This window comes from Limulus polyphemus, unplaced genomic scaffold, assembly GCF_000517525.1.
Source record: "Limulus polyphemus unplaced genomic scaffold, Limulus_polyphemus-2.1.2 Scaffold3207, whole genome shotgun sequence".
Classification (NCBI taxonomy): domain Eukaryota; kingdom Metazoa; phylum Arthropoda; class Merostomata; order Xiphosura; family Limulidae; genus Limulus; species Limulus polyphemus.
In genome coordinates, this window is record NW_013668817.1 from 19,137 (window position 1) to 36,008 (window position 16,872).

The 16,872-nt window shown below is 32.8% G+C and overlaps 2 protein-coding genes across 5 annotated transcripts in view; one reads left to right on the forward strand and one right to left on the reverse strand.

Annotated features, from left to right (window-relative positions):
• The window catches only part of LOC106468891 (mutS protein homolog 5-like), a 41,383-nt gene that overhangs the window by 19,005 nt on the left and 5,506 nt on the right, over positions 1 to 16,872 (forward strand). The window contains exons 9-19 of one of the 4 annotated variants that reach the window (XR_002612749.1): positions 297 to 342; positions 962 to 1,003; positions 2,477 to 2,573; positions 2,994 to 3,083; positions 4,305 to 4,431; positions 5,246 to 5,395; positions 5,854 to 5,928; positions 7,196 to 7,333; positions 8,113 to 8,254; positions 8,549 to 8,622; positions 10,162 to 10,298. Coding sequence is in view for 3 of the 4 variants with exons in the window: in XM_013929340.2 (XP_013784794.2) it covers positions 297 to 342; positions 962 to 1,003; positions 2,477 to 2,573; positions 2,994 to 3,083; positions 4,305 to 4,431; positions 5,246 to 5,395; positions 5,854 to 5,928; positions 7,196 to 7,333; positions 8,113 to 8,250; positions 8,549 to 8,622; positions 10,162 to 10,291 (1,107 nt within the window). In the remaining variant the exon portion in view is untranslated. Of the gene's footprint in view, positions 1 to 296; positions 343 to 961; positions 1,004 to 2,476; positions 2,574 to 2,993; positions 3,084 to 4,304; positions 4,432 to 5,245; positions 5,396 to 5,853; positions 5,929 to 7,195; positions 7,334 to 8,112; positions 8,255 to 8,548; positions 8,623 to 10,161; positions 10,377 to 16,872 lie in introns of those variants that run through there. The other 3 variants (XM_013929340.2, XM_022397258.1, XM_022397259.1) reach the window with 3 other exon arrangements.
• Positions 10,412 to 16,872, reverse strand: part of LOC106468892 — a 7,379-nt gene continuing 918 nt past the window's right edge. The window contains exons 2-4 of the mRNA XM_013929341.2: positions 13,987 to 14,021; positions 11,511 to 11,753; positions 10,412 to 10,793 (exon numbers count right to left, since the gene is read on the reverse strand). Of these exons, the coding sequence (XP_013784795.2) occupies positions 10,767 to 10,793; positions 11,511 to 11,753; positions 13,987 to 14,021 (305 nt within the window). The 3' untranslated portion in view covers positions 10,412 to 10,766. The remainder of the gene's footprint in view (positions 10,794 to 11,510; positions 11,754 to 13,986; positions 14,022 to 16,872) is intronic.

Below are 16,872 nucleotides of genomic sequence, written 5' to 3' on the forward strand. Positions count from 1 at the left end.
TATTATACCAAGTTCACTGCCACTCTTTTCGTAATATTACACCAAGTTCAACATGTAAAATGTACTGCCACTTCTTTTGTAAATATTATACCAAGTTCACTGCCACTTCTTTTGTAAATATTACACCAAGTTCAACATGTAAAATGTACTGCCACTTCTTTTGTAAATATTACACCAAGTTCAACATGTAAAATGTACTGCTGCTTCTTGTTTTGTAAATATTACACAAAGTTTGACATGTAAAATGTACTGCGGCTTCTTGTTTTGTGAATGATTTGTTTTGCTTCATTTTCCAGTTTATGTCCAACAATGTTGCTCATTATAAAAGTACAAGCACAAGAGGTATGTAACAACAAAAAATTCTCCATGTAATTTTCTTTTTTTTTTTTATTGGTATGCAATTGTGATGTTTTAAATTTTTTAAATTGGATATACAGTTTCCTGTTAACAGCTTATAGTGAGGATGAGTGATAAATGTGTAAATTCATTACTCATTTAAAATTTTTGTGTCTGAATTAGTTCCGGTTCATGTAATTTTGTGGTCGTTATTAATACAGATGATAAATGTAATAAACATTGAATTAGAAAATAAAAAAGGAAAACCTTTACACGGTGTATTTTTATATTGATTTGTGAACTATATGAATAGAACTAATACATATTATACACTGTTTAATATTAAGTGCAGAATTCCACTTGTTTTGTTTTTAAAGAATCCTTCTTCTTCCAGTTTCATTGGAGGGCTGGCATAAAAATAATTTTCCTCGGTCACTTTTAATCAGCTCATCACCAAAATCATAATCTAGAAATATTTTTATAACAGAGTTATAACAGTGATTTTGTTTCTGGATTACATAAATAGTTAAATCTTCTAAATGTTTCAAAAAATTGTCATGTTTCTACCTGTAAAGTTTCCGGTGTTTGTGGTGTTTTTCATGATTTCATTATTTGATTTTTACAGAGCTGGACAGTTTGTTAGGGGATACTCAGTGTGAGATTAGAGGTGGGTTGCTTTGAATATCTTTTTCGGTTTAACTTAGATATCTGGGAGAAGCATTGATACTAGTTTGACTGTATTTTAAAATGAATACTAGGTAACAAGAAAATATGACACAGAGAATAAATATGTAAGCTGCAAAAAAGAGATGAGTCCCATAATTATAAACCTACAATAAGGAAGGTTTTATTTTGCTTGAATAAAATTAGTGTATAGTTAATTCTCACCAGTTATATTAATCACAAATATACCAACCATTTCCTCAACCAAATAGTTTGGAAAAGTTGATCAATTTATTTATAAACAAAGTCCAGTCCATGTAATGATAAATTAATTTATCTCTTCATTAATGTTTGCTATAGGCTACATTTACAAGTAGGCCTAATTTTACAAACAATGTTTGAACAGAAATTTTGAGACTTTTGATGTGCCTAACTCAAAAATAAACTTACTTTCAGAATTTCCTTGCTAATCAATTGATAACAAACACTTGACCTACTCACTTCGTAACTTAATAATTGATACTGATCTGATGAACTCACTCTGCCTGGTATTTTTATATCAATCTAGTTTACTCTATACTTCACAAAGCTTTGAGTTGTCATCATCACATCATGACAAACTCTTTTTTGCAAACAAACATCTAAAATAGTTATATTACAGATATAACTTACAAAAGTATTTTACAATTTGAAGAAAATATTTTGGATCCCATGTAAAATATATCCCAAACAATGTACACATTAATATAACAAAGGTAAACATTTTTAGGAGCAGTACCATACCCGTAGTTAATAACATTTTTCTGGGGCTGGATGTGAAACTAGAAGTTAGCATGCCAGGCTGTAGATTGAAAGGTTCAAGGTTTGAGTGTCAATATGCTGCTGAACGTGATCATTAGATGTCACGACTGTGAATATCGATTCTGCTACGTGATTAAGAACGGCAGCACTTTCTGGTCAACAGTTCTAAATTAGTAATGACTGTGTCTGAACCTTGGGGTCTGTGGTTTGGCTATTTAGCCCATGTTTCATGTACATTGTCATTCAGGTTGAAAATGTTAACATTTGTCTAAACTGAGATTTAAAAATATAAACTTTATAGTATTTAATGTGACAAAATTATTAATGTTAAAATTTTATCTGCTAACGTTCTGTATAATGTTAAAACAAGTATTTTCTTTCTTCTAAATGATTGATTTTTAACCCTTTAAATAATTTTATGAGTGATACAGAAGTTCTATTGTTTTGTCTGTATGTCATTCGTTGATCCCAGAAAAGTGAATTTATGCTTCAATTGGGTGCCTTGAAACATTTCCAATAATACTCAAAATTATTTATAGACCTTCAACTTGTAGCCAAACATCAAATATTATGACAGATAAACTTCAAGTATGATAACTTGTACTTTCAGACAACTTTCTAAGCAGGTTTGTTTGTTAACCTTTCAGTGCCTAACGAATATTCTTTTCTGTTCCAGACCATGAAACACAGATAATGCACAGGCTACAAAATATTATTCTAGAAGTTTCCAATGTTTTTACAGACATAGTTACATACTCTGCCCAGCTGGATGTGTAGGTTTTTTTCTCCATTATGTTATTAAAAATATTTGGTATCTAGATTATCTTTGTTAAGAATATAAGACCATAATGTGTTTTATGCCCTTTGTGATACAATGTTTTACATATATATAACCTGAAAATGGAATTAGTGTCATATGTTATGGTGTTCCTTTGAATGAAAAAAAAGCTTGAAAAACCATCTTGTATCGTGTCAGTTTTCATGTGGAATATATGAAAACCAAGAGTAAGTTAACAAATAATACTTTGTAAGCATGGTGGTATATATTGTGCATGTTTTGACATTACCTTGGTGTGTCTTCTTTAGGTAAATAATTTAGTAGGGCATTATTGAAAATTACATTTACAATTATAAATTTTAAAATGCTCAATATACAAAACACCTTAAACCTAACCACAGTATTCTTCTTATAGACTCATTTCACTAGCAGTAGTGGCCAAAGAGTTCAATTACACTAAGCCTGAACTGACCAATGAAAATATCGTCTGCATCAAAGGAGGAAGGTAATATAAATCTGTGGTTTGTATATATATGTGTTGAAGAATTCTTTTTCACTAGAGGTGAAATTGAAAAGATAATTTATGACATTGCATCGATTATTCCATGTTGAAGATCCACGATGTCATGCATAGGTGGCGAAATATACCTGATCTTTCACCCCCCCCCTCCCACAAAATCCATCAGGGTCATGTCAGGAGAACGTGTGGGCCATTGTGTTGGTAGATCTCTACCAATCCACCTGTCTGGGAATCTGTTATTTGGGAACTCCTAGACAACAAGAGCAACAAACGGTGCACATATGGAAGTATATTAAGACAAGAAAAACTTTATGAGTTGTTTGTCAAGTTAAATAAAACAGGAATGTTCTATCTATAATATTTTTTAACTTATTAATTTTTTTAATTTATGGACACCTTGTATATCCTTATGTCTTGTGTTTTATTAGTTTTTACATTAGCAAACACTGTAAAATACCCCCTACCTACGAGTAGAATACAATATGTGGACCCCCCACCATGCTACATGCTCTTCCAGTCTGATGGGCGTGTTTGGGTATGGAGAATGTTTATTACCTGACTGTTGTCCTAACAGTCAAGTTTGGAGGTGGACTGATCATGGTCTGGGGGTGCCTCTCGTGGTATGGACTAGGTCCACTGGTCGCATTGCATGGATATATGAATGCTGAGTCCTACATTTTGAACAATTCTGTATGTCCTAAATTGTGGTACCGGCCCTTACACCTTCCGACATGATAACGCTCCATGTCACAAAGCAAAGATTGTGAATGCGTGGTTTGAAGAGAATAACATTGGAACACTGCAGTGACCATCACAGAGCCCAAACCTCAACCTGATAGAACATCTGTGGGATGAACTGGAATGCAGAATTAAGGCAAGTCCTAGATGGTCCTCTTCAGTAGTGGAGTTTACTAACGCGTTAAAGGAGGAGTAGACCACAATATCACCAGCTTTCTACCAGAAATTAGTAGATAGACTTCCACGACACATCAAAGCAGTCTTTAAGGCCAAAGGCAGGCCAACACACAAATAATTTCTTGGAATAAAGACATGTTTTATTCATAACTACTTGTGTCCCATGACTTTTGGTAGGATGGTGTACATTACATGTTGAGTTTATGTAGTTAAAATACATTACATGTTGAACTTATGTAGTTAAGATACATATGTTGAGTTTATGTAGTTGAAGTACATTACATGTTGAAGACATCCTCTACAAGAACTTTGTGTCACAACTTTTGTTCCTAACGACACCAATACTGGACCATCAAGTGGGAAGATGGTGATAATGACTGGTCCCAATGCTAGTGGTAAAAGTGTCTACTTGAAACAGGTAATGATGTGAATAACCTCTGTTAGTGTACTATTTATTGATGTAATCCACTGTCTGAAGATTGTACAAATAGATATTTTAAACAGGCTTGTTGAAATTAAACACAGAGAAAAATGAATTGTTAAAACTCTGATTTTATGTAAATTGAAGTAAAAGAAAGTTTAAGATTTTTTTTTTCAATCAGTCGTGATGAAACTGTTGACTTTTCAAGGTAATGTTTCATTATTTCTAGACAAATCAAGCAAAATATTGTTTCAAGGAAATATATAATAATAATATATACTTTTCTGTTGTTAAATTACTCTGCAGAGAAACTCAACTTATGTGATAATATTTTGTAAACTGATGCTTTATCTGTTGTACAATGATAAAACTATTGTCTTTGTAGAAATACACCTGTCTCTCATACTGTATTACATTGACAAACCTCAACGTCAAAAATATAAACAGTAGTATGTTTTTACACATCTTACCGTATACACCTGTCTCTCATACTGTATTACATTGACAAACCTCCAACGTCAAAAATATAAACAGTAGTATGTTTTTACACATCTTACCGTATACACCTGTCTCTCATACTGTATTACATTGACAAACCTCAACGTCAAAAATATAAACAGTAGTATGTTTTTACATATCTTACCGTATACACCTGTCTCTCGTACTGTATTACATTGACAAACCTCCAATGTCAAAAATATAAACAGTAGTATATTTTTACACATCTTACAGTATACAGTGTATTTATATATATTCTATTGTACCCTGTAATTGTGTATGTATATACTTGTGGTTTTATTTTTACTTGCAGATAGCTCTGATTGTATTTATGGCTCACATAGGAAGCTTTGTGCCAGCTGATTCTGCTCGAGTAGGCATCATGGACCACATCCTGTCCCGTATCCACACTCGGGAATCGGTCTCTTTGGGCCTGTCCACTTTCATGATTGACCTCAATCAGGTGTGTCATATAATTAAGTTGTTTTTGCTACATGCTTCTTGCAAGGAATTTCAAACACAAATAAGCTAATAACAGTTAAAACTTTAACTTAACTCAGAAATGGAAATGTAGAAATAAAGTTATATAAATAGGAATTAGTTTTTTCTCAGGTCTTTGTACACGGTCGCTTCAGTTTTGTTGTTTAAAGGTAAATATTTGCATAGAAAAGTTGACAAAAGCTTCATGATATTAAATCATTTCATATTCTTGGTAACTATAAAGATACTTCTCAAATGGATTTCATCAAGTTACTAAATACAGAACTATTTTACATGCTGATGTCTTCTATACTGTTTCCATAGTGTACCTACACTTTCAGTAATCTTTCTTTCACAATGCCTTTTTCTTAGATTTTACATACAGTTGAATTCAGACAATTTTTTTGACAGTCTTCACTAACTGTATTACTCTTATTCCAGATGGCCCAAGCTTTACGAAAAGCAACTTCCCACTCTTTAGTGGTTATTGATGAGTTTGGAAAAGGCACAGAAGCAGTAAGTACTGGACTATGTATGGTGGCAAGTTGTAAATGTTCCATTCATAGGAGAAAGTACTGGACTATGTATGGTGGGAAGTAGTAAATGTTCTATTTATGGGTGAAAGGTAGTGGAAAGTACTTGACTATGTATGGTGGCAAGTAGTAAATGTTCTATTCATGAGACAAGGGTAGTAGAAAGTACTGGACTATGTATAGTGACAAGTAGTAAATGTTCCATTTATGGGACAAAGGTAGTGGAAAGTACTGGACTATGTATGGTAGCAAGTAGTAAATGTTCTATTCATGAGACAAAGGTAGTGGAAAGTACTGGACTGTATAGTAGCAAGTAGTAAATGTTCTATTCATGAGACAAGGGTAGTGGAAAGTACTGGACTGTATAGTAGCAAGTAGTAAATGTTCTATTCATGAGACAAGGGTAGTGGAAAGTACTGGACTATGTATAGTGACAAGTAGTAAATGTTCCATTCATGGGACAAGGTTAGTGGATAGTACTGGACTATGTATAGTGACAAGTAGTAAATGTTCCATTCATGGGACAAGGTTAGTGGATAGTACTGGACTATGTATAGTAGCAAGTAGTAAATGTTCTATTGAAGGGAACACAATCATGGGTCGATCTAGGAGTTATAGTAACAGCTGTAATATTGGCAGTAGCATGATATTATTGATAATTTTTGTTCAAGTACCTGGTGTCAGTTAGAACTCTTAAGATGTGCTTGTTAGAAATGACATTGTACATATTTATCATAGTTAATTACTCAGTTTTCCTGAATACAGGGTAGCCAGCTTAAAATAGTTGTTTACAACTTACATAATGAACCATTGTTTAAGACATGCACTTAAAACCTATTATTTAACCACTTTCAAATTCATAAGATTATGCTAGGTTCTCACTTTTTTATGTAATGTTGTGAAATCCATTTTTTTCCTTTATGTTTAAGACTTGATAGAGCATCAGACTCGAAACACGTTCAGTACCGTAGGTATTCACTGGTGGGGTGGGGGATTGAATAAACAATAATTCCATGAGATGCCATATTTACTTGCAGGATAACAGCACAACCATTACGTAGTGAACTGCCAGTGGTCCTGTTTTTCAGTACATTCACATTCTGGCCAGGATGGATCCTTCATATTTTCATTGACACGGGGGTAACTAAGTTACACTTCAGAAAGCTGTATTGTTATATACACCACTAGGAATAAATGTTAACTTAAAACAAGGACCTTGATAGATAATGATAATTATATGTCTTGTCTAGGTGGATGGTTTAGCTTTGTTGACCTCTAGTCTTCAGTTCTGGTTAAAGAAAGAGCAAGCTTGTCCTCACGTGTTTGTGTCTACTCACTTTCACTCCATCTTCAACCTTCTGCCTCCTACATCTTTACTAAAGTATCAGGCAAGTGTAAACTTAATTGTTTTTCTTCTTTGAGCTTCAAAGGTTTTTACTCTCTTAATTAGGCCATTAGTTGGCCCTATGTAAGAGCTGGGTTTGAATCTATGCGTGTCACACTTTAGCTGTGGATGCATTATAAGACTAACAGTCAATCCCTTATCATGAATGGATGGTTGAGTGCTGCTGACCGACAGCGGATAGTCCTAGTAGATTTGCCATAAATAGAAATATTATTCTATCCAATATCTGACGTATGTGAATTTGTTTGCTATTTCTACTCACATAGTACTATTAAAATAATTTCCATGTTTTTATTAGTTGAAACTTTTGATGACTTTTAATTTTATAATAAGTTAAGTAAGATCTGTGTTGGTACATTGGAATTGAAAACGTAAATTTCTGAATTACATCCATGTCTTTCATTTTACAAAACTTTGAACATGATTTATAATACGTATTTAATTTTTTTGTGAAGTTCCCTTGTCAATTTAAATTATAAATATAATAAATGAATTAAATATAAATTATATTTAATTTTTCGTGATGTTCTCTTTTAATATGTTTCTTACAATATCGAGACTCAGTCGTGAGAAAAAACTTGGGTCCCTAAAATAAAATACTATTTTAAAAAGCACAAATAAATTATCAATTTAAATTATAAGCTAATAACTGTATAACCATGTTTCTGTAAGTAACTCACTCCCAAAAACGAAAAAATTATTGGTATAAAATGTTTACTTCTCTACTTTCCTTATCAAAGTTCTTTTATTTTTTATCTTAAGACCATGGAAGTGCTACAAGATCAAGAAAATTTTGTGTTTTTATACCAGCTGAAAGATGGAAAAGCTGATGGAAGCTGTGCCCATCACGTAGCTTCTCTTGCAGGAATACCAATTAATCTGATAGAAAGAGGCAAACAGGTCTGTAAGTTCTCTAATATCTTGATAAATTCTAACAACTAAAGCTTTGTTGAACATAAGTTGCATGTATGTTACTGTTTGTTATATTTTTTAATTTCCATGTTGTAAACAAACAGAATTTTTAACTCCCAAAGTAACCTTAAAAAACTCTTGTTTTTAATAAATTGCAAAAAGCAACCGTATCAGGTCAGTCTTTTGTACTAAAATGTGTTCATTTCATGATTTATTTTTAAACCTTTGTTTCACTTATAAATCAGTGATTTGTATCTTTTGTAACAGCCATTCTACATAATTTCAGGTTTCAGAATTATTTAGACAGAACCGGCCCGTACCTCCTGTAAACCAAGAAACTGCCGATGCTAAACTAAAAAAGTAAGTTAATGTTCTCAACTTTAACACAAACTGGAGTTTATTACGAAACGTATCTATTAAGGTAAATAAGATAACGACTTATAAATCCAGAATGTATACTTATTAGTTCACTATAATGGCTTTGTTAGAAGCTATCCATACCCTACAAGTTCACTGATCCCCCAACATTGATATACATGTCTAATATTAAACATTCTTGAATTTCAATTGTTGAAACAAATCTCTTAACCAGCAATGGTAAATAAATGTGTAAGTTAATGGGTAAACTATTAAAATCATGGGATTTAGTATATGATACATTATATATATAATATATCTTTGAACTTGTATCTATTTCTATTTGTATCTATATATTAACCACTGTGAAAGTGTATAATGACTTCGCAAGGTTCAAACATATTAAAATATTAAGAATGCCTTTAACGTCTCTACACTAGAAGCCAACCTTTATATTTGTTATTTTAGGTTTCTTTTTCTAGATTAAAATAAATTTTTTAATCTGTCAGTCCAGAAAACTATGACATTTAGATAAGATGTTATTTGCTTGTGCTATCTCGTATTCTTTTCCACAATGTTCAGCAGTAATATTGTTAGTACTGAGGGTTTGGATGTCACGTAAGGGTCAGCAAGTTTCTCCTCTATTGACTATGGCACTAATCATGTAGCCCATACGTAGTAGCTTTACAGCTATTTTTTTCTTGTTATTAATGATTTAAGGACGATTCCTGGTTTGTATACTACTTTAATAGGTAAGTCTGATGTTCTAATTATTTTCTTCAGTTTTGTGCTGATACTGTCACATATATACGGTATCCCGAGTAACCTGAGTTTTCCTTATTTCACATATATACAGTATCCCGAGTAACCTGAGCTTTCCTTATTTCACATATATATGGTATCCCGAGTAACCTGAGCTTTCCTTATTTCACATATATACGGTATCCCGAGTAACCTGAGCTTTCTTTATTTCACATATATACGGTATCCCGAGTAACTGAGCTTTCCTTATTTCACATATATACGGTATCCCAAGTAACCTGAGCTTTCCTTATTTCACATATATACGGTATCCCGAGTAACCTGAGCTTTCCTTATTTCACATATATACGGTATCCCGAGTAACCTGAGCTTTCCTTATTTCACATATATACGGTATCCCGAGTAACCTGGTTCAAGTGGACATGTCTATTTTGTTTTTGCCTTATATTTTGTACAAGTTCCTGAGGGTATGCACTTTAACTTAAAAAGAGTCATCAGATTTTCCCTGACCTCCTTCCATACGTCTTTATTACACACTTATGGACGTAATCAATAACTACACCTCTTTTTACTGCATGGGAGACGATGGGAATAGAAATGCAAACAAAAAGACTTTAGTAGATGGCTTGCTAAAAATACCATTCTTGACATGAATTGTTGTATCTAAAAACAGAAAATTTCTATCTGGTACTGCATAAGCAAGTGTAAATTTTATGAATGGTTGTATTCAAGAACTCATGGAAGCTAACGTGATATAGTGAAGGTAAAATTTCTTTTTAGTTGTGCTGCTGTTGTCTCAGATTTCCTTCACCTGGATCTGGATTCAGCAGATTTGCAAGGATTTCTTCAGCATGTTCTTAAGACTATGGACAATGATAGGGAAGAACCAACAGTAAATGTAACAACATGAACTACGTGCTTCAGTCTTGTCTTTTTTTTTCCATCCTAAAAGTTCTAATTTATTTATTCATTCTGTTTAAAACTTTAAACTATTTATAAATAAAATTAAACATTTTTTAAACCACTGATCCTCGTAGATGTGTTTAAATGTTATGAAAATAGTTGCTTACCAGAGTTAATGTATATTAAAATCCACTTTGCATCAAACTTGAATGGTAAATGAAAACAACTTTAACATAATAACAAATGTACATTTTTTACTGTATTAAACTTGTTATAAGTTTTCTTCATTTCCCATTCAAGTTATCTTCTAACTAACAATTTAAGCCTCAACCATTCCCAAGCCACTACTTGGTGGTGCATTTTATAAAAGGTATTTAATATCTTAATAAACTAGGTTTAACAATAATAATCTTTAGGGTTGTGAAAAGATGGCTTTCTTGGTCATTGGCTTCTGCTTCTTTGTTTTGCCGCAATAGTGAAATCTAGCCATTTGGAGGATTTAGTTGCATCTGTAAAATAATAACTTTGTTTGTCAATGATGAAAGATATATAAATAATTACTCAACTATTTACAAACTAAGTTATGTATCCTTTCGATTGCATTCAATAGTGTAAGTTCAACTTTATCATTAACAACGTTGTTCTACACTGGTGAAGCATGATTATAATTCATTTACTTTTCATTAGACATAAGTATTAGGTCTATTATGTATTTAAACACTACATTCTTCATCTCGTATCCATTGCCGACTACTATTGTGTTTGTTCTATCACAGCCAGCCTGAACCATTCTGGAATGAACGAAATGCATTGCTCGCAATGGATACAACAAACACAGTGTGGTTGAAATACTTTTCTTATATATTCTTCTAATTCTTGAAAATCCTTAAGAGACTAGATATAAAATGTAGTGTTAAAAATATAATATGTTTAATGACAAGTAAATGAATGACCATAAATTTCTAATCAAAGAACGTTACCTACACAGGTCACTAAAAGTTAACCTAATAAATGAATATAATTGCTGGTTTCAATTGCTGAAGATTACAAAAACATATTCAATACCAAAAACACTTTGAAACAAAAATAATAGATAAAATTAACAGAATATTAAGTGAACTGTGGCTGTGAAAACTTTTGACTCTTATTTCATCATTAAATGTTTTGACAAGAGATGTTAAAACAATTATCCAATAAAAAAAATAGTATAGTATTTATAGACTTACCATGATACGACGTTTTTCTTTACAAGCATACTCAGTCTCATCTACGTCGTTGTAACAATCTGACTTGTAATACTTTGGGATACCTTTCCCCCTAAATTCACACAACTTGTATAGTGAGCGGGCTTTAACAAACATCTTTTCCATCCCTGTTGGCTTTTCCTGAGGACAGTAGAACACTTTGGGAGTTTTGAGGTCGAAGACAATGCTCTTACGCATCATGTCCGCAAATACAATGGAAAACAACTAAAGAAAAGATGTCGGGAACCATTAATTAGTGAAAGCAAATTCACAGTAACCAACAGATAGCCCTAATTATATATGCGTTAAGTGTGGCAATTTTTAGTTTTGTTTATTTTAGGACTGGAATAATCTATAATAACAAAAGGGTGTGTCTGTAACTGCCATAACTACAAGAGGAAAGAATGTAGAAACCTGAAATTTTGCTCACATGCTAAGTGGCCCCAGAGGGTGTGCACCTGGGTGTTATTAATAATCCACGTGTGCACACACATGCACATCTTTTTATGAGGCAAGTTAGTGATAAATACATAAAAATGTGACCACTATAGCTCCAAGACGAAATAAACTAAAAAAACCTGAAATTTTGCACTTATACTAAGTAGACCTTGAGGGTGTGTACCTGGGTATTACTTATCTTATGCACGTGAATGCATGCATGCGCGTGTGCATATTTTTATGAAGCAAGCTAGCGAAAAACCATATAGAAAAGGAGTGTGACTGCCATAGCTCCAAGAGCAAAGAATCTAGAAACCCGAAATTTTGGCCCCTGAGGGTGTGCACCTGGGTATTACTTATCCTCATGCATGCACAAAACCTTTCAATGAGGCAAGGTGAAAAAAAAACAAGAAGAAAAGAAGTGATTTCTTGTATTACAAATAGAAAACACAGACAGATAGATGTGCATGCCTGTTGGGAGAACCTAGAAACCTGAAATTTTGCACCCATACTAAGTGGCCCCCAAGATTGTGCACTTGGGTATTACTTATCTTATCCACGAGCATACTCATCTTTTTAATGAGGCAAACTAGCCAAAAACCACAGAAAATAACTGGTTCTTTATATAACAATTTCTAATATATAGAAAAGCCAGTGTGTTTTGGTAACAATGCATTCCAACAATGGCTTTTATGTCATATTGCTTAGCAACAAAAGCATGTAGGTTATACTTTTTATGGTAAAATGGGTTCCGAATACACACACTATCAACCTAATAACCGAGTATTTTTGCTAGTGTCTGTTATGATCTTAAGAACATGAGTTATAGTTGGTTAAGGTTTTTTTTAATTATATGGGAGACATACACCCCTGAGTTACAATCTTGGCTTTTTAAAGATGTAAGGCTAATTTAGCTCTTACAAAAATATATTGTAAATCTGACTTAAAATACGAGTCATAAGTAGAGTTCATTTCAATTTTTCACCCCTCGTTAAGGCAGTAAGCTGTCAAGTAAACTTCCATACAACTAAAGATAAGCCTAATATTTGCACTGAATACAGAACAGAGCTGAGGGAATAACCCCAATTCTTACTTGCCTATTTTATCACAATCCATCTATCCAACAGGTCTATGGATGTATTTGGGTTTTTGAAAGATCAGTAAAACTGGCTAAAAAGTAATTGCATTACCACAAAAATGGTACATTTTAGTAGTAAATTTGTACTGTAAAGATAGTGTTAAAACATTGAGAAATAAAATGGCTTAATGTATACATATAACACAACTTGAAGTACAGAAATATGATTGGGTGTAAATAATTAACTCTAAACGTGGACTAAATAAATCAACAAATTTTGAAAACTTGTATCATGAACAGTTCCAGACTAAGAGTAGTTAGTTTTAGAATATTCATGTAAAGCTACATAAGGACTATCTTCACCTTAGCCGTCCCTGATTCTGAACTGATATAATACAAAGAGCTAGTCAATAGCACCCACCAGCAACTCTAGGCTGACCGAATAGAAAGATCTGACAGTCATTTTCAAATTACAGCAATGAGTGGCTGTGTGTTTTTTTTTGTTGTTGTTGTTAACTGGAAGGGAACCATAAATCCTCATGTACACAGTACAGGCATGTTAATCTCTAAGACTGAGCAGTTATAAGAGGCATATGAAAGAAATAGTTTCTACCCGAATCATATCTTTTCTAGTAAATCTAACTTTAATAATGAGGCTTATTTTGAAATTCAAAGAAGACAGTAAGTAAATCGACAATGAATTGTGTAAATTATAGCAGTTATTGTTTACAAGACGGCATGTATTTTTGGAGAGGATGACTTTCAGTTTACTTTTCTAGTCTGAATAAAAACTTTGAGTATTTCAGTGCTGTTGCTAATACGTTAGTCGTACAGAAATCCTCACTTTTTTTAATACCAAAAATTTTGATTCCCGGAAATAACATTTATCTGGCAGTAAGAAAAATCACCTTTACATACTATAATAATTACTTAACTACTTACAAGCAAGAGGGCGCTGGTGATAACAATCCATTGACCTAGAGAAAAATATAAAAAAAATCATAAATATAATTAAAATGTAAACGTGAAAAACAAAGAGTGAATAGTTCTTTGGTTAACATACTTCCAAGTGACGCTTACAAGAGAAGCAGGTAGGATACACAAATATTTATTGTAATATTAAACTTTCCAGACAAATAGTTTATAGTCTTAAAACACTGAATGTTTGAAACTTGTAAAAGTACATTTACTTTACCGTTTGGCAGGTTTCTTTTTCTATGATTTTAACGTCCAATGCTGTTCTACTTCCTATTGGTTAAGCCTTATTTTCCTTTCAATTTCAAACTGTACAAGATAATTAAAAATTGTTGATTTAAAAAGGGGAATAGTGATCGTAAAAAAACTAACAAAGAAACAAGTTGAATCAAAATGCAAAGCCTACAACTGTGGACTCTAGAAAAGTAAACAAACTAAGCTGGAAATAGTGTCTGTACTATTTTCTCAAGCTACAAATCCCTGTACTGACTTCATGTCTTCAGCACGTTATCAATGTTAGTGGAGTTAAAATAACGATTTGTAGCTTGATGAAATAAAATAGACACTATTTCCATCATAGTTTGTTTACTTTTTTAGTCCCCAGTTGTAGGCTTGAAAATATAATCTTTGCATTTTGATTCAACTTGTTTCTGTACTTTTTTGACGACCCCTAATCCCCTTTTTAAATTAACAATTCTTGATTATCTTGTTTCTTATGTCTATTAATGGAGAATGAATTTTAAGCTAAACATGCGCATGTGCATTCAGTTGAATGTTACATGTTTTTTAACAGTTAACTGCTGCAATGGCTTATTTTCTGCCCAACTATTATTTACTGAGCCATGTGGTTTTGTGATTGAAGTTTCGTGTAAACACGCGTTTAACAAGCGTCTAGTACAAAGGAAGCCGCTCACAACAACATTACATATATTATGTACTTATAGCCAAGAAAATAAACTTTCAGTGAAAAATAATCAACTTTTAAATAGATCATAGACATTCGCAGCTTTCCATATAGTATATCTGTATAGGTTTTAGTGCAAAATACCCAGCCGATTTTGCTTTGGACTTCTGAAATAAAAACATGAATAATAATAATAAAATACGCACTCGTAATTTCAGCAAAGTACGAAAATCTACTATGGTAATTGTCTACTGTTAGAAAACTTACTGAAAAAGTCGCAGAAAACCACGCAGAGACAAAATACAACAGCGAACTCGAGAAATGACGAATCGTCAACGTATCAGTTTCTAATTAATGTGTTATAAGTTGAACATATTATTTTCAACTTAAAGCTCACTAGTAAAACCGGATTTTTTTCAGTGGTGGAAAGTTAAAGACTGAGAGAAATTATTAAGGGCGGAAAAACGAAGGCTCTTGAATTAATTTCAAAACTACCTTATACTTAATTCATAATTTATATCCAGGTTTCAGTAAAATATTCGTAGGCGTTTTTTCTGTAGCAGCTTATCAAACTTTAATCAATAATAATAATACTGGAGACACTGGTTTACTCTAACAAAATTATGCGTTTCTGACTAGCATAAAACTGAGCCATGGACGCCCACAGAAATATTTGGGGGGGGGGGGCAAGACACGTATGTAAGGGGATCAGCTTTTACAGTGTTAGTGAATAGACTAAAAGAATATGTGTGCTTCAATTCAAAAAGATTCACAGTTTTAATAAAAAATTAAACTACGATGTTAAGTTTGCATCACGATACTTGCAATTTTTTTGTGAAATGTAAGGGGGGCATATGCCCCCTCTTTCCCTTTCCTACGGGCGCCCATTAACAGTGCATTTCCGACTAGTATAACGGTGCTTAAATGGCTTCTACATTTCTGCGATGCGGCTTCGAAGAACTTTGAAAATTTTAAGAGGATAGAAATATCGACTTTCAAGAATTAACTTAAAGTAGACTTACAACATCCGCAGGACTTTGTTTAGTAGGTGTGCATAGATTTTGGCACAGTATAAATAGCCGGTTTTGCTGTAGGCTCAGGTACTTGAATGTCTTCGAAGAGAAACTAGGCCAGTAGATACGAAAAACTGATAAAATCTCCTATGGCCTGCGCGGGAGTTTTTTTTTCAGTAGGTTTGAATAGAATATTCATAGCCGTTTTTTCTATAGGCTTGTGAAACAAGAATAATATGAAGAAGGAATGGATGAATTTTGTCTAACAATCCGAAAAAAAAACTTTTTTTTTTACCATTATCAATATTTTAGCAGCCTTAGCCATTGAGACAGAAGGTCTTGAGTGCTGTTTCAAGAACAAGTCGCCTTTTTAATATGGTTTTTGCCCGTAGATATTACAATTTTTGTGAAATTCCTGGGCGAATACTATTATGAATCACGATAGTAGTTCATAATATCGATCTTTAACTGTCGCCCTTGACAAACGTAAAAATGATCACCTGGAGGTGTACATATTGTTTTTCAGTACGGCTATCAGAAAGTTAATTCATTCGTAATTATTTAAAACATTCGAAATGATGTATTTAAGTGTTTTACACTCACAAAAAAAAAGAAACCTATCATTCTATAGGTATTTGAAGAACTTGTAGCATTTCGCCACAGTTTAATTCTACGTATTGTTAGCCGACACTGGGCAGCTGGTACATAATTGAATAGAGTTGTTTAAACATTTGTGTAACAACAAATAAAAGCTTGGAAATGCTACAAGTTCTTCAAATACCTATAGAATGATAGGTTTCTTTTTTTTTGTGAGTGTAAAACACTTAAATACATCATTTCGATACCTCACTACTATAAAGGCTTTTTTTGGTCTGTTATTTCATTGTTGGTAGTGTCCAGGGTCACTGTATGAGGAGCGGAATTCTCCGAAACTAG